Here is a 26349-nt window from a genome sequence, read left to right as displayed (position 1 = left end):
ATATGTCATTCACCTCTTGGCAGAAAGGTAATAGACTAGAGATATAGAGTGCTATTATAATTCCCAATATACAGCTGAGAAAACTGAGGCTGAGATAGGTTGAATGACATGAATATAGTCACAAGGCTACCAAGGGTCTGAAACAGAGCTTAAGTCCATGTCTTAAATCTAGTACTTTATTTACTAAACCAAATCACTTCCCAATACACTAAACACCATTAAACACAAAGGCTGTGGCATAACAGGTGTTTAATAAATTATTCAAATCTCTCTCCCCTACTTTGGAAGCAGAGTGGATAAAGAGAGAGAAGGTATAATTCTCATTTTTAGACCCATTCCCTTAATGTCATCTCAAAAATAGGAAGAATAACAATGTAGCAACATACAAAATAAAACAAATTGTAAAAAATACACTAAATTCAAGGCAAAAATAGTCATAAGAAAATTTGCTTTATGGGGAAGGAAAACATTAATTTAAAAATAATATAAAAACCATTTCAGGAAAATGTGGGGGGGAATGCAATGGAATAAAAAAAAAACTCAAATATTGAACATCAGAAGGAAAATGTCCCAGAAACAAAAATAGAAGTACCTCAAGTACTTTCAGAGTGAGGAATAAGAGCAATAGAATAAATAAAAGAATAATGACATTTATATAGATGAAATTAAAACCAGTAAATAAGAAGCAAAAGGTTAATTTGGAAAGTTGAACAACATTCAAAAGAAAATGGAAGAATTTATTAAAAATGTAATTATAATAAAAGAAAAAGAATAAAAAAGGAAACAAAAAATTAAAAAACACCATGAGGGGAAGACGGTTTGAAAAAGTAATCAAGTAGTAGACATGTTGGAATATGTGGAGATAATCTCAGGTTATACCAGACTTTCAAGAAAATTTGAAGAAACAAAAAAGGTCAAGTACCATGTTTTAGTAAACAATACAGACAAATTTACCAGAACTATGGGAAACAGAAGATAAACTGAAGATAAACAAAATGCACTGAAGACCAATAAAAAGGAAACAAATTCATTTCATGCAGGACTGAAGACATGAAATGAAATAAAGTCTTGCAAAGTTCTCCATATAATTTTTAAAAACCTCTTTATTCTCAGTAACCTCTTTTGGTGATCATTTTCGTTGCAGTCTTTTTATAAATACTTGTTATTTGTTCTCATTTGAACCTCACAATAACCTTTGGAAGTAGAGCTATTATTTTTTTTCATTTTACTATAGAGGAAACTGAGGCAAAGATTATATTACCGGTCTGGGTTCACAGAGCTAGTATCTGAAATCAAATTTTAACTCACACCTTTCTTATCTGAGAGTGGTACAGCACTCTACTATATCACTTAGTTGCCTGAACACTCAGAATTCTTATGCTTCACAAAATTTTCTATGATTTATTCTATCTAATGACTTACTCTTCTGTTTGGCTTCTCTTCAAGATATATGGCTTCCTTTTCACCTATCTTTTAATTTGAAAACCATACAGAGAAATGTACTTTCATATGATGCAATCTATGAAATCATTCTCTAAAATTCATTTTGTATATTCTTTAGTATACAGTAAAGAAATGATGTTCGCTATCCAAATAGTGAACAGCTGGATTATACTACTTTGTTATACTTTCAGTTTCCAATCAACTTGAACTGCAATGGCAAACAAATTCATCATAAAACATCTGTTTATTACTTAGAATAAGCTATTCAAACTAGAAGATATATAACATAGGAGCTTACATTCTTCTTCTTACTTGTGGCTAAGTATTAAGAATCAACATACACAGATATGACTGCCTTGAACTTTGATAGCTATTGTGGATCAAAATACATATTATGATTTTATTTTTCTATTAAGTCATTCACTGATGAACACTGGCTGAAATTAGGAATACTACATACGTTAAAATTTTTCTATTAAACTCAAAATACTTGTTTTAGTCTCACATTAAAATGTTGCCACATTTAGCACTTTCAGGTTAAAGTCAAGAATTCCTTCCACAAACCACTGATGTGAAATGTTTTCTTCATCATTATCTTAAGTTGTTTTTCTAAAATTTGTAGCTTAGAAACTGCTGATGGTCTACAACTTTAGACTAATTTTTTTTTAAATGTATCTCATAATTCACTGTTTAAAGCTAACTAGAAACTAATTAACATCCTCATGAAGGTAGTTTGAGAATGAATGAAATGGGTAAAAAGTATGTTAAGTGTTTATGTTACATCTGGATGTCAAGTACCAATCTCCTTAGGGACGAGACAGATGAGGCAAGTAAGGAAAATAAAATCTCTATTTTGCATACTCTAATGCTGAAAAAAGTCAAGAATCAGTAAAATGATGTTGCAGCAAACCATTTCTATAAATGACCTCTTAGATGTCATTCAGGGTCAACTATGCAAACAATTCTGTTTTGAAATACTAATTATACTCAGCCAAAGGGTTAGGCTGGGAGATGAACTCACATCCCACTGCCTCCTAAAAATCACCATAAACCAGAATGTAAATATTAGAGTCTTCTTAATGTGGGAAAAGCATTAACATATTGATGCATGTACCTGATGAAAGAACTTTAATTATCTTAGCTATTAATCCATCATCTTTTCCAAACATGAAACTTGCACCAAATATGTTTTGTCATTTTTCTATATTTGCAGGCCATCAAAATAAACATGCAAATGTCCATTCTATCCCCATGTCCCATTCTCTTGGCCCTAAGTAAGTTGCAGCCACTACCCAAAGATGGTCTTTTTATAAGAGACAATAGATTTTCCAAGCCTAGTAACCATTTACTACAACTATTGTTATTCCCAGGACACATAAAGGAAATAAAAGTAGAAAGTGACATATATTATAAAACAGTTTTTTTAAATCTATCTTTTAGATCCACTAACAGAATTAGATTTTCATGATGCAATCACCAACATTTCTTATTTCCCTACAATACCTCCATCCATCCCTATATTACAATCACTTAGAAACAGTGCAACTTGAAAGAGGAAGATAAAATGTCAGTTTTATGAGAGGTAAATGGCTATACCCATCAACTACTAAGTATATTGTTCACACTAGAGCTAAATTTGACATGTTATGGATTTTCCTTGCATAATTTCTCCTTCAGTACAAAACAAAATCATTTATTTCTTACATTTTGGATAGGATTTTCATTGAACAATATCTTAAGTAAATATATGATATTTTCAAAACTGGAATAGTTAAACTAAAAAAAGACTAAAACGTGGGAAGTTAGTGATATAATAATATATTTTGTCCAATCCTATGGATCTACTTATTTTAGATTAAAATTTTTAATTCATTGTAATGAAGATTAAACATGAGGTAGTGTGCTATTAGACACAGGAAGCATTAGACTACAGCAGTAGCTGTAAGTGTAATGTTATCCCCAGAATTCATCATCAAGGAATTGTACTCCTAGTGAGCATTCTCATTCTTAGAGTATAAAGTAGGGAAATTTTCCCTGAGGCAAGAGAAAAAGCTACTAGCAATCCACTTCAACAGGCTACCCACTTATAAAGGGAATGAATAATCAGCTTTGGCACATTTCCATTAACTGAAAAGTTACTGTTCACAGGACTAGCTGAGAAAAAAAAAATCTACCAATAGCATAAATAGAGGTTTAAAATAGGATTTTTTAAATGGCATGTAGTATTTATGCAACCCTAAATATGTATTTCCAGAACATAACGTAACAGCTTCACAATAGTTATCAAGTCAGCTTGCACATAGCTCCAGACTGTATTTAACTTTTTAAAAGTGCAGTTAAAAATAGCTTTGCTAATGCAGACAGAGAAAAAAATATCCTACCCATTAAAATGCTGTTATTACAAAAATTTAAAATAAGTTGAGAAGCTAAAAATTAAAACTTAAATTACACTTACTGCTTTGATGTTTAAATGTATCTTGTCACACAAATAAACATAATAGATAATTACTCAGCGGTGCCTCAAATTTTTGATATGAAACAAGAGATGGCAGTTTTTCAACTCCCAGAGAAAGAACTCTGTGGGACAGTTTTTTTCTCCCAACTAAACTCTTCTTTTCTAAGGGGCATTTTTTGAGACTGTAGAAGGAACCAATGTCACTTCCCAAAGAAATAGTAAAAATAAGAATGACTTAAGGAATAGTTTATAGCTTACCTTTAAATTTTAACACAAAAATTTTAAGTCACATCTCTACTTAAGGTAGAATTGGATAATATGTCAAGTGTTCTCAATTCAAGTTTTTATACTAGAGGAAACCTAAATTCCTAATGCACAGCAGCCAAAGACTTCTAAAGGCAAACATAAAATAGTATTGACCAGTTCTATTAGACATTTATAGCAATAATGACAACTTCTCACATTTATTTAATGCTATGAAGGATATAAGGCTCTATCTTCATAAGAATTTTATGAGGTCATGCTGTGCAAACATTCCCATTTTACAGATGTTGAGAAGAAATTTAATGATCTACGTAAGATTCCTTGGGCTAATAAGTGTAAGTACCATGGAACTTCAAGCAGGCTTTAGCTGCTGCACAGTAATGATTTCATACATCTGTGATTGACCATCATTTTTCCATAAAAGGAGTTCTTTTTCTTTCCTGCCAAGTCTACCAGTCTGCCATTTACTTTCCATAGGAAATCCCAGCTCTCATTTTACCAAGAAAATGAGGTCCATCTAATGCAAGTAAATTCTAGATTTTACTCGTCTAAAGGTTTTAGTATATTTAGTCATCTCCTTCTTCCCTTTTGAGATTTCAAGAGAAATATCCTCCCTTGCTCAATCAAAAATGCATTCACCTGGGGTCCTAAATCCCATCTCTTCAAATCTTCTCTAAATAATTACTTCTTCTTTTATAGAAACATCTTTGATCTCCCCCTCTTCACATCCCTTCCCTTCTGTCTACAAACATACTGAAATATCCCCAATTTTCAATATCATAAAAAAACAAAACAAAAATCTTACCTTAATCCCTTCACCATCAAACTTTAAAAAATCAGTATATGAAATTAAATTACAATCTGACTTCAGTCTCTACCACTTTATTGAAAATAGCCCTTCCCATAATTCTTATTGGTAAGTCCAATAGTCTTTTGTTTAGCATGTATTGACCTTTGATACTCTGTAGCATGTTATACTGCAAATATATATATATATACATACTGAGAGATATACATGCATATATACATGTGTGTGTCTATATGTGTATACAAACATATGTGTATACATGTATGTGTGTGTCTCTCTCTGTATATATATGTGTATATATATATATATATATAGTTTTCAGATTATGCCCTCCTTTATAACCTCACTAACCTCCATAACTTCACTTATTATCTCTACATAGTTGAGTCAAATTTATATCTCCACTTCATTTATTAAGAGTTCCAATCATGAATTTCCAACTGCTTCTTAGACATCTCCACATATTTCTCTAAGTCATGACCTCAAGAATTGCTTTCTGACTTGGAATTTCTTTCATCATATGCTCTTAATCAGTGGCCACATCCTACTAATAGCTCTACAATATCCCGCATCACTCCCAGTCCTTTCCATTTACATTATAACATTAGTCCAAGCTCTCATATTTTTGTAGAGATTCACAGTTAGTGGGGAAACTCTGGGTGAGGAATAAGACCCTTCAGCCCAGAGGGAACCTGCTAACAATGTCTGGTTCGGCTCTCTATCTCCCCTAAGGACTCTCAGCCTTCCTAATAAGTCAGGGGGTGGTGACAACCTGTATGGAGACTGAAGTAGAGTGATACTAGGTGGAAAAGAGTGATACCAGATGGCAAACTACATACAAAGACAAGTTGTTTATGTGGTCCCATGTGCTCAGTGTTGTTTTTGTTACATTATAAAAAGGGAAAAGGCCTTGAAATAAATGGACTCCATTTTCCCACCATCCTTTGAAGTCCCACCTCATCACTTCTCCACTAGGAAGGTATATTTAATCATCCCAACTTGGGGGCTCTAGAAAGCAGGACACAACATATCTTCAAGTCTAGACTATAGTTTTTCCATTATCTCTCTTCCCTCTCTAATCCATTTTTCACAAGGTCATGTAACACAAGCCATCACAAGTTGTCCTGACTGTTTTTCTAATCACTAGACTTTGATGACTGGAAGAGAAAGTAAAGTTGATCACCTTGTGCAATTCTACCTCACTTCAATTCATGCACAAGTCAAGATACCATTTCATGATGTCATTGGTCCTCTTCAAAGATTAAGAATGGACAACACGTTTGAGAAAGTAATTGTTCAATAGCATTGCTTTGATGCTACTGCTCTATTCAAAGCCATTATTAGATACCAACTCTCTATTCGAAAAATAAATTCCTGATCCTGGCTTTCTAAAACTTGATTCCAACATACTTTCAATCTTCTTTCACAATACCCTCTTTCATATACTCCATGTCCTAGTCAAACTGTACTATTCTCTGTCTCCTAGTCTCATCCTGCTCTATTTCATCTCATTTATTTCTAATTCATCCATGTTTGGAAAGGTTCTTTCCCTTCATTTAAGTCTTTTAAAGTTCCGTTCCTTTTCCATGATCCAATTCATATGGTACCTCCTTTCCTGATTCCTAAAGCCAAAATGATGTCTTCCATGCCATATGACCCATAGAGCTTAGCCAGGACCTCTCTTCTCCTTTATTTTACTTGCCACTGTATCAAAATTATAAGTCTAAAGATTTCTTTCCTTTGTATTATAAATAAGTTCTTTAGTTCAGTGATTGTTGAATTGACTTTTTAAAATAGGCAATTCCAAAGATTCTGTCATTAGCTTTTTCTCTTCTATTTCCCATTTCAATAGGATTTACTCCAAATATTTCAATAATCATCTCCATGTAAGTGATTCCCAAATCTGTATTTCCTTTTCTATCTTTTCTCATAAGCTGCAATCTATGTTTTAAGTATTTACAGAACATTTCCTCTTAGATATTTTAACAATACTGCAAAAATTGCAGCAACAATACTATAAAAAAATCAGATTTTCATATCTATCTCAAACTTGTTCCTTGTTCTAGTTTCCTTATTTCTAACAATAGTACCAATCTAATTACTCATACTTTGTTTCTTCCTCCTCTTTCCCTCACCTCTCATATGTAACTCCTTTTTATCTCTACAATCTCTCTTATCCAAGTCCTCCAAATGTTTCCCCTCACTATCACTGCCTTCCCCCAAGCTTACATTACCACCTATCTTTGGATTACTGAAATAGCCTCCTAACAAGTATCCTGTCCCACCAATATTCTTTTATTCTCAAATTTACCCTCTGTATTACTATCATATTCCTTTTCTACAGTTCAGATCATGTTTCAATGCTCAAAATAAGAGAAAAATAAAAATCAATTAATGTTTCAAAAAAGAATAAAAACCAAAATTGAAAAAAGAGTCACTACCAAAAAAAGAATGACACTGACAGCCAAATTTACCTATTATCCTTTACCTTTGTCGTGCTTTGCAAAGACATCTTATTTTTCTTCAGAATATCCTCATGACTAACATCCCCATTTCACAAACACAAGAAAGAAAATTTAAACCATATCCATAAAGTACTATATTTCTTGCCACTCCATTCAGTATGCTATCTACTCTTATTGAAACTGATATCAACATCGCTCCTATAGGTACTGTTGTGCCTTTGCCAACTAGTCTCTTTCCTACAAGAAGTGCTACTTCAAAGATAATGGGATTAATACTCAACTAGGAAGGATAAGAGATATTAAATTATAATAAATCCAATGTTATAAAAAGGAACTATGCTCTGATTCGTTTTCATCAGCTGACCAATCCTCTACATCCATATCTCTCATCTATTTCCCCAAACTATCATTCATTCAACAAATATCTATATTAAATACATATTGAACAGAAATTTAAATCTACCCATCTTATTAAAAAATAGAAACCCCATAATTTATAACAAACCTGATGGCATCCAAGGATCAGATGGTTTAGTCAAGGTGTTCACCCATTCCCAATCAAAGTCGTCTTCCTTACCCTGGCTGTATCCACATGTGGTAAATGGCTCATCAAATGAGCAACCACCTGAAAATTAAAAATAAAAAAACATTAAAAGATAGAAGACAGACTCTGCCCAAAATAAAGAGAGGGAATTATGGGTTCCTAAATCACCAATCTGATACTAAGCTGAATTTGCTTTGGTCTCTGGTCACAAATTATGGGCTTCAACACTTTTACACCTGTGATAAAAAAATTAGCTGTAAATTTTTGCTCCTATCCCCTTAAAATGTTTCTTCATGAAGAGAAGATTGTATGGGAATGTGCCAATTGCAATTAAGACCTTTTTAAGCAGATGTAAAACTGGCATTTCCCCAGGTTTACAGAACTGGGAAACAACCATGATGTTGAATTTATAAACTGACATTGTTCCCATAAATTTTCTAAGATGTTTAAACGTAAGAAAATGATTGCAGCTTGTCCAAACCAAATTAAATAACTTGGGAAAATGATAGCAGCAGGTATGTCACGGGAAGTGTAGAGCAATAATGTAAGGTAATATGTTGGTTCATTGCAACAAATTGGCCCATATTTGTATTCTGAGAAACATCTTCTAGAAATGATCCTCAATCTGTTACTGAAACAACTTCCAAATCAAATATCCAAGGACCTGATATTACAATAATAAATTATTGTAAACTTATAAATACAACCACTTAATATACTATAGGTGGAAGTCATTTTATGAGGAAGAGTAAAAATAAGGTAAAAATGTGCTTAAGTCTAGCTCTGAATATATGACTATATCTAAAAGGCAAGGAGAATTTTTAAAAAACACTAGTGCATATACAGCTCAGATAGTTCAGCTTCCCTAAAACTGTTCACATTTATGAAGTCCAATCTTTGATTTTCCTATCTTCTTAACTACATTCATATCTATGCTAATATGAATAGGACCTATAATTTTTTGGGGAAAGACAAACTCACACTTACAAGGCAGATTACCATCTGTCTTTAATAGAGATTCTTAACCCTTTCTGTGTCATGAATCTTTCTGGCAATCTAGTATAGTCTGTGGATGCCTCCTTAGAGTAATGATTTAATTGCATAAAATAAAATACATGAAATTACAAAGGAAACCAATTATACTGAAATGGTTAAAAATATTTTACAACATATTTATGGAATTCCTATTAAGAAGGTTTGGTCTATGACTAACAGTGTTATATAGTAGATTCATGGAAATTAAGCAATTGGCCATGATCTCACAACTAAGAAATGGGTATTACTTGAAACAAGGCCTTTCTAACCCGAGGTGATAGTATGGTGTAGTGGAAAGAGAATGGAATATGGAGTCGAAAGACTAAATTCTAATCTGACCTCTGACCCTTACTATTTGTTTGATTAATAGGCAGGTCAGTTATTGTCTATATACCTATTTCCTTATCTGCAAAATGAGAAGGTTATGCTACATAATTTCTAAAGTGTGTCCAAGGTCTAGAATTATGATCTTATAATCCTGACAATAAAGTGATAAATTATGTTGAAACTTAGGTTTTTTTTTTAATGTGGAAAACAGTATTATTCTAAATAGTCCTACTTAGTACCATTAAGCAATTCAGTAATATTCTAAGAACAACATATTATCCACTATATTGTGTTGCCTTTCATGTGTTCTATCTATTTAGGATTATTAAAGATGCAGTGAACTAAGCCTAAATGACCACAATGGGAACACTACCCACATAACATGTACATCTCTGTATTACCTGTTGTGTTTGGCTCCTTTAATGATCTGGTCATAAAATAAAATACTAGCTTAAATTTTTTCAAGTTTCAAATATCACATGAATAGCTTTATCTTAACAGCAATACTGTTTTAAGAACAACAGTGAATGTCATTTTATTTATTATAAATACCCACATTAACAACAAAAGATATATGAAGGAAGACACTATCTGTATCCAGATAAAGAACTGAAAAATAGAAATATGCATAGAATGATTTTATATACACACATACATTCATACATATATATATATATAGTATATGCACACACATACATACACACATATTTCTATCTAATGATAGCCATCTCTAGAGTTAGGGCAGGGGAGTGGAAGGAAAAAAAGAAAAAAAAGGGAAAAAAAAAACTTTATTATATATTTAAAAGGAACCTCAAGTTGTCCCTAACAGAATAACGGTTGCATGTGTAATCATCTTTTTAAATATACTATTTCATGAAAATGCTTGCTTTAGTCCATAAATTAAAAATAAAATCTTTTTTTTTTTTTAAACAAAAAAGCTATAAACAGGATTGTGGGATCTTAGAGTTGGAAGAAACTTATAATTATCTACTTCCTTGTTGATGTAGGCCTTCCCTGTTGCCGCTATAATATCCCAACCAGAATGTTATTCAACCTCTGCTTGAATATTTTTAGGGATGGGGAGGTCACTATTTTATGAAACAATCTATTCCAATGTTATACACCTGCAACTGTAAGCAATTCTCTCCCTACTTCTAGAGTAGATCAAAATCTTCCTTTTAAAATTCTACTCTCAGATCCCATTCTACCTGTTGGAAATATATTATATAAGTTGACTTCTTTCAAATAACAAACTTCCAAGAAAAATAAAAATATAGCTGTAAAATTATAGTCAATTAAAAATAACTGTATCAATCTATGAATTCTGTTTCAAGCTACACATTCCTTCTTCCTCTTATGGAGTCTCACCAAGCCTGTTTCACTCCTGTATGTAGGTACTCTCTAATTTTTGAATGGAACTATTAACACATGGCACCCAAAGCAAAATGAACTATTTCAGAAAGCATGTGTTCAGAGCACAGTATAGTCAGACAAAAAGAAGCAAAAGTTTGCCAGAAAAAGAAGCAAATAGGCTCTCAAGTAAGAGGCTGTGAGTTCAAATTTGATTTCTAATGGTTACTACATTAGACAAATCACTTAAATTACCTAGGCCTAATCTATAAAATGAAAGAATCAACTCAGAGAAAGCCTTTCTGCTTTAGATTTATCCCATGAGCTTCTTAATTGCCATCGATCTCTATTCTACAATTCTTTTTGGGGAGAAGAGCATGAGACAGTTGGGTTTAAGTGACTTGCCCAGGATCACAAAGCTGGCAAATGTTAATTGTCTAAGGCTAGATTTAAACTCAGATCCTCTTGACTTCAGGGATAATATTGGGTCATCTAGCTGTCCCTGTTCTACAACTTTTAATGCACTCTGAAGTTGCTTTACCTTTTTTTTTTAACAATTGTATGACACATCAAGTCCATAATGAACATATGGTCAACTAAAAATCTGAACTGTTTCATCTTTCTGGTTTATAAAAATCTTTCAGAATCCTCATTATAGTTCCGCATACTTCCCAACTTTGTGCCATACACAGATCTGATAAGCTCGCCTTTGTTTTCTGAATCTTTGACAAAAATGTTAACTGGGACAAAGGCAAGCAATTTCATACTGTTTTAAATTGTGTTCCATAACTTGGCAGCTTTGTCTTTTTCATTAGCTCAAGGCATGTCAATGAAATTAATACCACTGGACACTAGTTGTCTGTTACACTTTCAATAGTACTATTCTCAATTAAACATCCCACTGGGAACTGAAAACTCATTAAAGAAGATATACCACTAAATTCAATATTTCACCCTGACAACCTGAGGCAATTTATTTCTCCCTCTCACTCAAAGTCTAACAAGTAAAGATGCTAAGTTTGTTTACAGCAGATAAAATTCAACCTTTTTCCATTTATTACTGGTGAGCATGTTAGAAAAGCTATCAAAACATTGACTAAAAAAACACTAGTTCTAGTGTTTGCATAATATGATTTCTAGGAAGAAAGCATCTTTACTGTTTCAGGTACAAGCCAAAATAGAAGTGGTTCACTCAGAATGTTCAACAAGGATATTATTCCCATTTTCATAGGGCAGGAAGGACTTCTATGATGGAAGCAGATATCACTTTCATAGAATTCCCTTAGTGCAAGAAAAAGTCACAGGGAAGCAGAGATGAACTTGAGGGTTGCTAAAGACTTGATTTACAAAATAACTGCTGCTGACAAAGATATGCAAAAATAAAAATGCAGTAGCATGCATGGGTTGACAGGGAACTCAGAAAGACTAAGGAAGTTCAAGTGAAACTGTACAATTCTCCCATTACACAAAGGTGATTTTATCACTTGAAAAGGAACATAAAAAGCATAAAATGATTCTTTCCAGACTCAAGTCTGACTACAAAGTTGCTGGAAAAAAGGAAGAATCTATGAATTTCATATTGCTCTAGGATATTTTCCTCCCTGTACAGACTATTTCTCCTAGTTGCCTTCAACTAACAGATCAGGAATGGGTAAGAAACCAAAAGATGACTTAGTACTTCAAGAAAAAAAAATTACGAGGTAACTATTAAAGTCTTTATAGCACTGAAATAGCCAAATAAGAATATATATATATATATATATATATATATATATATATATGTGTGTGTGTGTGTGTGTGTGTGTGTGTGTATAGATAGATAGATATAGATATAGATATAGATATGTATATAGACAGATAGATATAGATATCTATATTGATATCTACATGTAGATCCCCTTTTCAAAATAATGCTTTTTAATATTTAAAATAAATAGGATAAGAAAGTCAAATATATTGAAATAAAATTATCCAAATTTTTTAAAGTTTTCATTTTCAATGAAGATTTTTAATTTTTGTATTTTAATTTTATTGATCCCATTAAAGAACCCCTGAATTAAGGATCTGTGTGAATGATGATGCTAAAATGTTCAAGAGAGTGTATCCCAAGAGAAAATATGATGAATAAGTAGGTTCTTCCAGCAAATACTGCATAATGCAAGGAGAATCTGGGTGACAAGCAAAAACATGATGAAACATTAAAATGGATCATTCATAAGGCACAGATTCTTGTACATTATTTCTTTCATTATTATTTATTGCATTAGCTTAATGAGATAGTATGCATGGATAGGATCGAGCAACGAACGGAACAGGGTTTTGCTTAAATCTTTTTCTTACTACCTGCTCACCCAATGTACTATAGAAAATACTTCTTTAAAACCAGAAATAAAATTCATTGATAACAGAGCATTGCTTCTATTTGAGTATGATGTTATTTTATCAAGATATATTTAACCAAGATGCAGACAATATTATACAAAATGCTGCCAAAAATTAGGAAGAGAACTATTAACATAATTGTTTAGAGAGTGGGGGAAAATAACAGTTCTTGTGCAAAGCAAAATTCAGTTTTATCTAAGTCTTTTTACACATTGTTTCCCTCAACATAATCTATGGTCCAACCAAATCAGTTTTCTTACCATTAGTTACACACAGCACAGAATTTCTCATCTCTATGCCTTTGCACTGTAATACATAGAATTCTTTTCCTCCTTATCTATATTTCTTAAACTTTTAGGCTTTCTTCAGGCCTCTGCCATTCCTTTAGGAAGCCTTTCCTAACAATCTCTGTGGCCAGTACCTTCTTCTTTAAGGTTAGCTTTCATCTATTTGGAAGAGAGGCCTATCTGCTGCTCTTGACACTACTGTCTACCCTCTCCTACTGGTTATTTTCTCTTCTCTGGGTTTTCATGATGCTACTCTTTTTATTTTATTTTATTTTTATTTAATTATTTAAAATATTTTTATTTTTCCTACTTTCATGTAAAACAATATATTTTTATATTTGGATTTTTTTTTTATTTTGACTTCAGATTCTTCCTCTTTCTCCCCACATCTCCCTATGAGAAGGCATATGTGAAGTTGTGCAAAACATTTCCATCAAAATCATAATGTGAAAGAAAACATAGGTCTCCTCTAACCCCTGATGAAAAAAAAACCTTAAGAAAAAATAGAAAGTTTAAAAAGTATCAAACCTTTCCTTCTTAGTCTCCTTTGCTGGTTCAACATGCACATATCATTCTCCCTAATTTTATTGCTCCCCAATGTTCTGTTCTGAGTTCCCATCTTTTCCCTCTCTCAGAAATTTCATCAGCTTTTCTGAATTTAACTTTCAGCTCTATTCAGATGATTCTCAGAATTTCATATTAAGGTCTAGTCTTTCTTTTAAGCTTCAATCTTAGATCATCAATTGCTTAGTGGACATTTCAAAGTGGATGTTCTAGAGATATCTAAAACTCAACATGATTAAAGCCAAATTCATTCTTTCCTCCCCTAAAATTTTCCAAATTTCTTTTGAAAGCACCACTATCTTTTCAGTCCTTTTTATGATCTCAGCATTATCTTCCAGTCTTCTCTCTCCCTTAACCCAATCCATTGTCAGAATATTTTTTGTCTCTACAATATCTATGATACCCAATTCTTTTCTTAAATGCAGTTCAAACTATATTATTTCAATTCAACCCACTCCAATGGCTTGCTGAAACCTCTAAGAGTAAATATAAACTCCCCTTTTTTGCTTTTCATGCCTTATAATGTCGGATCCCAACCCATTTTACTCACCTCACTGGAAATTATTCCTTTTCTCAATTTCTATCATCTAGTCAAATTGGCCCTTTTTTCTGCATTCATGGCTTTCCATTTCCTATTTCTGGGCCTTTACATAACTATCCCCCAATCCTAGAATGAACTGACCTGTCACCTCTCATAAATTCTCTCTTCCATTAACATGAAGTTGATCCATCATTTTTCATAAGAAGACTTTTTGCCCTTCCTTTCAACTGCCAGTGCCCTCCCCATACTAAATTGCTTTAAAGTTAATTACTTTGTGTGTATATATTTATGAACTTAATATTTATGTTGTATATATTTCATTTGTACTTCTTGTCCCTCTTACTAGACAACACGCCTCCTGTAAGCAGGGAATGTTCAATTTTTGGGCATTTGTACATTCAGTGCTAGGCACATAGAAGCTACATAATAAACTTCTATTGACTGGTGGACCAATGCTTCCATAGATTTAATTTTCGTATCTATGTTAATGATTATCAAATCTGCCTATCCTGCCCCGGTCTATCTGCTGAACTCCAGTCTCACATCTCCAATTGTTTTTTAGACATCTTGAAGTGGATGTCTAATAGACATCTTAAACTTCCTTTGTCCAAAACCAAACTCACTATCTTTCCACCTGAATTCTTACCCTCTCCCCCTATGTCCTAACTTTCTATTTGGGTTGAGTAATACCATCCTCCCAGTCCTTCAGGCTCCCAACCCAAGAGTCATTCTAGACTACTCACAGTCTCTTACTCCCCATGTTCAATCTTATATCAAGAAAAATCTACTGATTTCACTTTTCCAACATCTCTCAAATAGCTCTCCTCCTCTACTCTGGCACTGTCAACACTCTGATGCAGAACATCATCATCTCATGCTTGTCCTCTCTCTAATCTCCTTGCTGCAATCGATCCAGCATTCAGCCAACCAAAGTGATTTTCCTAAAGTATTGGTCCAAACATTGTCACCCTTTTAAAAATAATCTCTTGTGGCTCCCAATTGCCTCCAGGACTAAATATAAAATCTCCTATTTAGTATTCAAAGTTCTTCCCTTTGTATACCTTTTCAGTCTCTTTACACATTACTCCCCATCACATAATCTCCAATCCAATGATGTTGACTTCCTTGCTGTTCCACAAAGAAGATGCTTCTCTTCTTAGTTCCAAGCATTTACTCTGTCTATCCTTCATAAGGGAATGTAATCCCTCCTCATCTTCATCTATTTCATCCCTTACCTTCATTTAAGTTCCAACTAAAATCCCATCTTTTTACAGGAAAACTTCCCCAACCCCTCTTAAATTCACATGCCTTCCTTCTGTTAGTGATGCTTTATTTATCCTATATATGTCTTGTTTGTACAGATTGGTTTGCTTGTTGTTTTCCCTTATTACACTATGAGTTCCTTAAGAATAAGACTCTATGTTTTGCCTCATTTTACACCCTCAATACTTAGCCTAGTATCTGACATATTTTTGTTCAATCATGTCTGAATCTGAACTCATGAAGTTGTCTTTCTAATTCTAAGCCCAGCATTCTAACCATTGAGAAAGCTGCATAGTTGCTTAATAAATGTTTATTGACTGACTGGAAAATAATTATGCAGCAAATCATATAGTGAGAACTCTATTTGTCTTATCTCAAGATTGTATAAAGCAGGGGTCCTCAAACCCGCAGGCCAGATGCAGCAGCTGAGGACATTTATCCCCCTCTCCCAGGGCTATGAAGTTTCTTTATTTAAAGGCCCACAAAACAAAGTTTTTGTTTTTACTATAGTCCGACCCTCCAACAGTCTGAGGGACAGTGAACAGTCCCCCTATTTAAAAAGTTTGAGGACCCCTGGTATAAAGCCTTCTAGTCTACTCCCTCATTTTACAGAAGAGGAAATGAGCCCAAGGAGATATAGTGACTTCCTTCAGCTTTTTGCAGTTTTAACTAACTTGTGTGTGCTATCAGTCCTACTTCTTTGTTACAGGCAGAGACTTTTTAAAGTAATTTTGTAAAAATAAAATACATCACTGCCTATGAGGCTTTTCTGGAATTTTTTTTTATCTGCTCTATATACGAAGTGACCTCATTTAAGACAATCTTCACCAAATGCAATAGGGGATTAAATGGGTCATTTTTTATATAAAGCAAGATCAAGAAATAGTACTGAAACCCCCCCCCAAGAATTAGTGGCACATGTTCCACTTTCTTAAAATATATGAAGTTTAGGGACTCTTCATTTGTGACAACTTTAAATTGTGTATGCAGACTGGTTATCAACTTAGTAATTCAAAGGAAGCTTCAAAAGAAACCTAAAAGAAAGAGGAAATTGTTTGAACTGTCCAAAGAAATCCTCCTCAACATAGCTACTGCCTTTATTTTCTAAATCAAAGTGACATATACATTTAATTGCTTACCACAACAATAAAAGTATATAATGCCTGTTAAACTCTCAATACTTCAGTGATGTTTAGTGAATCAGACACTGAGCATTATTGAAATCCTCTTATACGTAATTTAATCTAGCAAAGCAGTTTTCACACATTACACAGACATTAATTAAAATGTCTGAAGCTATGTTCTATTTAAAAAGTGGTATTTGCAGAAGGATATATTTCATATAAATTAAAGAAAATCGGTTGCCTTTTTCTCAGAGTTTCTATTCCTTATTGTGCATATACGTCATGCTTCATTCCATAGCAATTCACTAACTCCAAATTAAAAAGAAGGGGGAAAAAGAAATGAATAGCATCCAAATAATGTCTTCTTTTTTCTTGATCTTATAATCTTTATTTATTTTTAGGAAAAAATAATTGGTCATCCTTCTACTCCTCAAATATTATAAATCTACCAAGATCTACACTCAAATACTTAAAAAAAATCTTGGGAGTCAGGAATGTTGGGGACATATGTGTAATCCTGATACTGGGAAGGCTGAGATGGGTGGATTACATGAGTTCTTAGTGGATTATGAGTTCTGAGGTAGCCAATCAAGTATTTGCACTGTTGATCACCAATATGGCAACTTCCAAGATTGAGAGAGTGAAAAATTGAAAGAAAGAACAAGGCTGCCAAAGCAGGTCATGTCCTAGCTCAAACAAACCAGACAAAATCTTCTGAGTTAATCAGCAATGGAACTGACCCCATGAATATCCGTCCAATGAACTTCCACCCTGAGACAGGGAAACCCAATCTTCATAAATTAATGAATGAATTAAAAACCTTGGGGATTAAAGACTTCTATGCATTGAGTCATAAATGTAATCATGCTCTTATGCAAAGATGCAGCTATTAACCAAATAAATGGCAGTGATAATTTATAATCATAGAATCTCAGAACTGGAAAAAATGGCCAAAGATTATAGGATCATAGGTTTAGAACTGTATCTTCTTATCTAGCTAATGAAAACTTTTTTTCATAGATATGAATAGAAAACTTCCTTCTGTCTTCTGTTCCTCTCCATACTGTTCCATGGTAGCATTACCTTTTTTCTCTTATTACTAACAGCATTAATTTGCAAGAAGCATGTCTAGAGTTATGGCTACATTTTTTGGTTCACAGAAGAGATTTTTCTCCTTGAAATTGTCATCGGTGTTCATTAAACATATCAACTACATTAGAAGTTGATGCTCTAACATACTAAACTATAAGACTTAGACATTGTATGAGATCACAAAATCTGCAAAAATTAGGCTAGTTGAAGCCAAAATCAATTAAGTCACAATATTATAATTGTCTTAGCCTCCTTAAAAAAACCTTTAACTTCATATATGATCTATTCTTCAACTCAAAACAGGAATTAAATACTTCAATAAATTAGTTTTATCATCTCCCACTAATGATAAAGGTCGATCTATTCCAGTTTCATTAACAATACAGACTTCTTGGGTCTCTGGGGTACCCTATAACTTTCAGTGCAGAGACTGAACAACTGATTCTCCTATATGTTATAATGAGAGCCTTTAGGCCAAAAAAGGCTATTTTTTGCCTCATTTCTTTCTTACCTACTTTTAATCACTAAATAGGCTTTCTTCATCAATCTAAGACCTGTTAAAGACCTTAGTTTTAAAAAGTCAAGATCTCCTACTACACATCAAGGTCATTTCCAGTCATCCTGATTTATATCTTGCCACTGGACCCAAATGACTCCAGTAGAGACAGTGAGGCTGGTGATTCTGCTCAGCTTACCCTCACTTGAATCCAATTCACTTGTATGTCATGGTATCACTTCCCTAATGTCCTGGTCATTTTTGAGAACAATGTACAACCAAGATAAGGTCAAAATGGGTTCATGACCTAGGCATAAAAAATGAAATTATTAATAAATTAGAGGAACACAGGATAGTTTACCTCTCAGACCTGTGGAAGGGGAAGGACTTTATGACCAAAGCAGAACTAGAGATCATTACTGATCACAAAATAGAAAATTTCGATTATACCAAACTGAAAAGTTTTTGTACAAACAAAACTAATGCAGACAAGATTAGAAGGGAAGCAATTATCTGGGAAAATTTTTTTACAGTCAAAGGTTCTGATAAAGGCCTCATTTCCAAAATATAGAGAGAATTAACTATAATTTATAAAAATTTAATTCATTCTCCAATTGAAAAATGGTCAAAGGATATGAACAGACAATTCTCAGATGAAGAAATTGAAACTATTTCTAGTCATATGAAAAGATACTCCAAGTCATTATTAATGAGAAATGCAAATTAAGACAACTCTAAGATACCACTACACACCTGTCAGATTGGCTAAGATGACAGGAAAAAATAATGATGATTGTTGGAGGGGATGTGGGAAAACTGGGAAAGTGATGCATTGTTGGTGGAGTTGTGAACAAATCCAACCATTTTGGAGAGTAGTTTGGAATTATGTTCAAAAAGTTATCAAACTGTGCATACCCTTTGATCCAGCAGTGTTACTACTGGGCTTATATCCCAAAGAGATTATAAAGAAGGGAAAGGGACTTGTATGTGCACGAATGTTTGTGGCAGCCCTTTTTGTAGTGGCTAGAAACTGGAAACTGAATGGATGTCCATCAGTTGGAGAATGGCTGAATAAATTGTGGTATATGAATATTATGGAATATTACTGTTCTGTAAGAAATGACCAACAGGATGATTTCAGAAAGGCCTGGAGAGACTTACACGAACTGATGCTGAGTGAAATGAGTAGGACCAGGAGATCATTATATACTTCAACAACAATACTATATGATGACCAGTTCTGATGGACTTGGCCATCCTCAGCAATGAGATCAACCAAATCATTTCCAATGGAGCAGTAATGAACTGAACCAGCTACGCCCAGAGAAAGAACTCTGGGAGATGACTAAAAACCATTACATTGAATTCCCAATCCCTATATTTATGCCCACCTGCATTTTTGATTTCCTTCACAAGCTAATTGTACAATATTTCAGAGTCTGATTCTTTTTATACAGCAAAATAACGGTTTGGTCATGCATACTTATTGTGTATCTAATTTATATTTTAATATATTTAACATCTACTGGTCATCCTGCCATCTAGGGGAGGGGGTGGGGGGTAAGAGGTGAAAAATTGGAGCAAGAGGTTTGGCAATTGTTAACGCTGTAAAGTTACCCATGCATATAACCTGTAAATAAAAGGCTATTAAATAAAAAAAAAAAAGAGAGAGAGAGAACAATGTACAAACAAGAGTCTACAGACGGCCACTGAAGTTCCTCCCAACATTCAAGTTTCATCATTCTGTGATTTCTAAATTTATCCATCTTTACTTTTGGGCTCTTTTTTGAACTCTAGACCCACATGCCCAACTGCTTAAAGGACCTCTTCAGCTGGACATTCCAAGTCCCTTAAATGCCCCTAGCATCCCCCTGGTCCATGCAATCAGAAATAAAGTTATTTCCTTTTTCCAAGAGGCTGTTCCTCCTCCTGATTTCTTTGTCAGTGGTACTACTGGACACCTAATTTTATCAAGATTTCAAAAATCTGACTTTGATTTTTTACTCCCTTCAACTGTAAATGTCAATCAATTACCAAGTCCTATCAATTCCATCTCTTTAAAATCTCTTGAATAATGTCCATTGCTCTCTACTTACACTGCCACCATCCTAGTTCAGCTGTCATTACGGACTCCCTGAATTACTGCAAATCTCCAAATAGGAGCTTCCTATCTCAACTTGTTACTCCTCCTAGTGCATTCTTTATACTGTTGCCAGAATAATTTTGCTTATATAAAGATCTGGTCACCTCTCTCTACAAAATAAAACATTTTTAGCAGCTCTCTACTTCCTCCTGAGTAAAGTTCAAATTCCATTGCCTTGGAAGACCTACCCAAACACTGTACCATCCTTCCTTCTCACTGTCCAATCTCCTTACCATCTGATTACAGTGACTCTCTAAGGAGAGCCAGAGACCCCATGTAGTTCATTGTATCTAAATGGACCGACCCTGACTATGTTTCAAATCCTGCTTCAGAGTCATCTACCAGGTAACCAAGGCTTCTATGAACATCTCAAAACTGTCCTCTTCACCTCTTGTTCTGGAAACTAATCCAATCAATACTGATCTAGTTTTTGGAAAGAGTTGGAATCCAATGTCCCAATGGATCTGTTCACAATTTCTTAAGTAGGAGAAGGAACATGAGATAAGACCTTGAAAGAAATTCTCTTTGAAGGAGATTTTAAGATGGAGGGAATTCTCACAGTAGAAGTAGCCCACACAAAGGAAGAATGGGGAAGATGGAATATCACATATAATCACTAATCTGGATGGAACACAAAATGTGAGGAGAGTAACATGCAACAATCCTAGTATGTTGGGAGCAGATTACATATGCCTTTAAATGACCAACCAAAAATACTTATTTTAACTTAGAAGCAATAGGGAACCACTGAAACTTTAATCAAGGAAGTAACACATCCAGACTTCACACCTGTAAAGTTTTGTACCTGTGTAAAGTATGGTTTAGAGAAAAGGGGTACTTAAAACTGGAAGACCCATTTGGAAAGTCCATATTAAAATCTTGAACCAGAGTTGTGCAAGTGGAGAAAAATGAAGTATTATCTAGGACACTTGGGGCATAGGGAGGCGCCAAAGGAGAGAGGAAGAGAATGCAAAGCAGGAACTTTCTTAAAGTTAAAGAAGATTATGGCAAGGGCTGACAAGCAGTCAGGCAAGAGAGGGATGCTGGATAAAAAAGGCTGAAGCCTCCCACAGGACAGATACCTTCCAAGGTCTGGGCTTTCAGAAGCCTCAACCAAGGGACCATCTTGGTAAAGAGAACATAGACTATCCTTTCCACACCCCAAGCCTTTCTATATGTGGCAAGTTTTAAAAGAACTAACTTGAGTTTATTGTCATGATTGAGGGAAGATCATTTGGCTTAGTATCATTATCGCTGGGGAGAACACCCCTCCCATTCTTTCCCCTTCAATGATTACCACAATCATTCACCATCAGTTTTTTACTTGTTGCAAAAGTCTGAAATACCTTCAAAGAAAAAGAAAAAAAAACCTATTTTCTACTACAATAAAAGAAAAAACGCATACTTCAGGTTGAGGTAACTTTTTTGTACAAGTTTTAGTCAAAGATGACTAAATTAATCACTGTGGATTACTAGTTTTCTGTTTGGGAGAGGAATTAAGTGAAAATAGTAAAATAGCATTAGGTCCCAAGTAGGGAGTTGAGAAGTAGGGAGTTGAGAAGGATGGGACACAGAAAGGAATGCTAGAACAGAAGACTGACTTTGAAGACTTTACAATTTTACCTAGTCGTGCCTCATTTACCATCAACTGTACATGGACAAATGGAAGCTATAAACCAAGATATTTTTGTCATATAGCTACCATGCAACAAAGAAATGAGCACAAAATCTACATGAAAAAAAAAATATTGATTAACTGATAATAGTGATTCTCAAGTAATGATAACACCTTTATTTTGGAGAAAACAGAGAAAACAATTGAAATAGATAGGTAAAAACAACTCCTCGATCTAAAAATGGCCACCCTTTTACATCATGCGGAACAGGGACTGTTGACACTGTGGTTACCAATAAGTCACTTTGCTTCACCGGAGACAGCTTTCCCACCCACTATGGCCAGACCACTATTTAGGGGCTGACAAAAGAAGCATTAAAAACTCCAACCAATATATGAGTAAATGAGGTATAATAGTCATTAAACTCTAGTTTAGAAGGAAGCACAAGCAATTTTTCAATCGCTATGTTTAAACTCTCCAAAATTGATGTGAAAATTCTTGCCTTGGGAGTAACCCAAGTTTCAGTCAATATCATCTTCTTCCTAGATGTGCTATAAATCTCAGAAAGGTGTTTATCATAGAATTGATGACATGACCTTAACAGGAGAAGGGCAAGATGTGGGACTGTTATTAATAACTCTCAATAAAGACACTCATTATATTTTTATGTATCACTGTCACTGGGATCTGGAACTCCAGGGAAAATCGAGCATTTAATTAGGCCAGAGGAAAAAGTTGCCTTGAAAAGTTTTACATTAACCAATAATACAGCAAAATCTTAATTCTTCAAAGAAATACTTTCTGTAAGACACCCCTCTCATTCTCCCACACATTATAAAATATTAAAAAGTTCTGATTCACAAAACAAATTGGGTAGTTATATTTTCATACTTTACGAACGTATTCCACACTAGAATTCCTGATCATAGTGGGTGGAGAAGCTGTCTCAGGTAAAGCAAAGTGACTTATTGGTAATCACAATGGTATCAGTGCCTGTACCACATGATGCAAGAGTGTGGCCATTATTTATAATGCTATTTTTACCTATCTTTTTGATTTTTTTTCTCCAAAATAAGGATATTACCATTATTTGAGAGCAACTGTTATCAGTTAATTAACATTTGTTTCATGTAGGTTTTGTGCTCATTTCTTTGTTGCATAATAAAAAAGTATAATGTAATCAATAATACAAATTTCCCTTAAAACAATTTTTAACAGAATTCCAACAATCATATTGAATTTAAATACTTTTTAGAATTTTAACATCTTAGGATAAGACCTTAGATATATGATCTATTATTTCCTTATCTAATATAGTCAGAGAATAATTTGGGTTTGAAAATTAGTTAAACTCTTAAATGATGATCTCTAGAAGCCTAGAGATATGGAATTCCACTAATATAAAATGGATAGGGGAACAAGGGTAGAATTTTTAATGCAAAATTGGTGATTTAAATATATTTTCATATCCCAATTTGCCTTCATAGTAAGAATCCCATATTAAATGAACATTATCAACTGATCCACAGTTTGTGATCTTCAAGATCAAGTACTTTGAACTTTGTCCTCAATCACAGAACTACCAGAGGCATCTGGAATGCAGGATTTCTTTACTCCCTTTAGATTTCTTATACATTACAATCTAGGAACAATAGCATATTGACTCTCAGAGGGAGATAACTAATAAACTTCTCATCAAAACCCTATTCAGCTTACCTGGAATACCAAGGTTCCACATATAGGAAACACTTCTCTAGTTTTATTTCACAAAAGAAGAAACTAAAGTTTAAAGAACTTAATAATTACTTTGTCCAAATTCACACGGCAAATTAACTGGCAAAGTAAAATCTGGGTCTCCTGCCTCTTTGCACTACACCCTGCCTGTCTGTCTTTATAGGAATATACACCCATTTATATAGTAAAGTAAAATGTATTTTATATATAATATACACATATATGGTTTTTATTATATTAGGTATTACATTAACTTTGGATCCATGAACTTCTTTTGGAGTAGATGATAGATAGATGGATAGATATATTTTTAAAAGCAGGTTTTCCTTTATAAGTACATTCATTTTATGCATTTAAAAACATTATTATGAGGAAGGGCCTCTTAACTAGACTGAAAAAGATGTCTATGATAGAAAAATGTTGAAATTACTTGATCATAGAATGAGAGACAGAGACAAAGACAGAAACAGAGAATTAGGAAGAGACAGAGACAGAAACTATGTTGAGAAGTTTCCTGGATATTTTATGCTTCAACTGAACAGCAACCATTAACACCACCTCTTAAAACTACTTCTTGGATTTCTAATGGACTAAAGATTAATACAAGTAATTGTAATAGCAATGGTAGGCAATGAGGTGAGAATTATTTCCTAAATGGAAGACAGCAGAGGAAAATACAGCCTTAGATTCAGCCTCCAATGATTTCTCCTGCCAAAAGCTCAATCTCCCTACAGCTATAGCTACTCAGTCAATAGCACTTTTCAAATAGCCACTGTGTGTAACACATGACAGAAGGCACTTTTTACAGAGACAGCAAAGTGATGTTATTGAATGAACTGATGACTTCATGAGTCTGGATGGGGCTTAGACACCTAAAGTAATCACAATGAACCACTAGGAAAAAATCCCTCCAAGGCAACCTGTGATCAAAGCTCAGAACCTTTCTTCAGAAGTGACACCCAGTACCAGCCTGCTGCTGCCACTAACTGTTTTACTACAAAGGGAATGAATATCAAAGCAGAGAGCTAGGTACAGGGTCTACCTTTCCACTGAGCAGGGTAACATTACATAATGTTCTGTAGCAAAATATACTGCAAAAAGCAGAGGATGATGAGGACCGGAGGAATGTCAAATTACCAGAACTCTGGCTACCGAGCACCAAGAAATTAAGCAAATAGGAACATGAGGACATAGGGAAAATCCTTCAAAGAATCCCTAGTAGTTCTAAATAGTGCCAATTATGTCTGCACAAGAGAAACACTAGAGGGAGAACAAGCCTTGGAAAGGCTATCACCACAATAGTCCATCTACAGAGGATCACTAACTTTTTTGGGATTTAGTTATTTTAACATTCAAGTTTTCTCTAAATTTTTGCCTCTTATCACATGTGGATTGATGGATGTTTTCTTTTTTTAATGTATTTTATTCTTAATTTATGGAAGAAAACAAGCATTTCCATAATAGTATAATAATAAAAAGATGATTGTACAAGAAACTGCAAACTAATGTCTACAACTTGCTATTCCTTTTAAAAATATTATAAAATTACCATCTACTTTTTCCTTTTGTTTCTTCTCCCTCATTTTAGAGGGGGAGAAGAAATACGTACATATATGTGTATATATCTACACATACACACACATACATATATATATACACACATGTATTTGTAAAATCATTCTCTATATATGTATATGTATGCATGCATATATATGTGTGTAAAATAATTCTATTTATACTTCTATTTATCAGTTTTTTTCTCTGGGTGGAGATAGCCTCTTCTATCACTTGTATTCTGTGTTTAATTTGGGTATTTATAAGTCAAAAAAAGTTCATAAACAAAAGATAGGCATAGCACTAGGGCTTTATAATTACGAATCCCTCACAGCTCAGTTTTTCCTTTCTTATATATTACAAAGTAGTGACATTACTCTGACTCTCAGAGAATAATTAGTTATTAGATAACTAAATAAATTTTCTTATCCAAACCCTTTGATTGGACAACCTAAATACTTAGAGTGGTATTTGGATTGTCCAATCAAAATCCATAATTAGGAACTGAGGAAATCCACCAGATTTATTTTTATATTAGTCTCAATTCACAAAGGTATATAGTTAACTTTCCCTTTTCTTCAGTCATTATATTGATTCAGTTGCTAAAGCATTCTAATTATTCTTTTTGTTTCACATAAATACCAATATTCTCCCATTTGGATATAACCCCAGTTGTTAATCATATCCCAGTTGCATTATTTTAATTTTCTTCCCTCTGGTTTCCTCCCCGCAACTACTCTTTAATTATTCTGCTTATCTGTTCTATGAATTTGATCATGTGGTTTGTCTCTACCACACCACTAACTTGCTTCTTTCCTCTTTTTTGAGTTCCTTTACAAGCAAAACACAATGACCTTAGCTA

At 33.8% G+C, this 26349-nt stretch overlaps 1 protein-coding gene across 8 annotated transcripts in view; it reads right to left on the bottom strand.

The window, feature by feature from the left end:
- Nucleotides 1-26349, bottom strand: part of PTPRM (protein tyrosine phosphatase receptor type M) — a 936902-nt gene that overhangs the window by 683019 nt on the left and 227534 nt on the right. For all 8 annotated transcript variants that reach the window (XM_031953603.1, XM_031953648.1, XM_031953697.1 and 5 more), the window contains exon 2: nucleotides 7941-8060. In XM_031953603.1, coding sequence (XP_031809463.1) covers nucleotides 7941-8060 — 120 coding nt within the window. The remainder of the gene's footprint in view (nucleotides 1-7940; nucleotides 8061-26349) is intronic.

The sequence above is a fragment of the Sarcophilus harrisii genome, chromosome 1, assembly GCF_902635505.1.
Source record: "Sarcophilus harrisii chromosome 1, mSarHar1.11, whole genome shotgun sequence".
NCBI lineage: Eukaryota > Metazoa > Chordata > Mammalia > Dasyuromorphia > Dasyuridae > Sarcophilus > Sarcophilus harrisii.
This window is presented reverse-complemented; position numbering and strand designations above follow the sequence as displayed.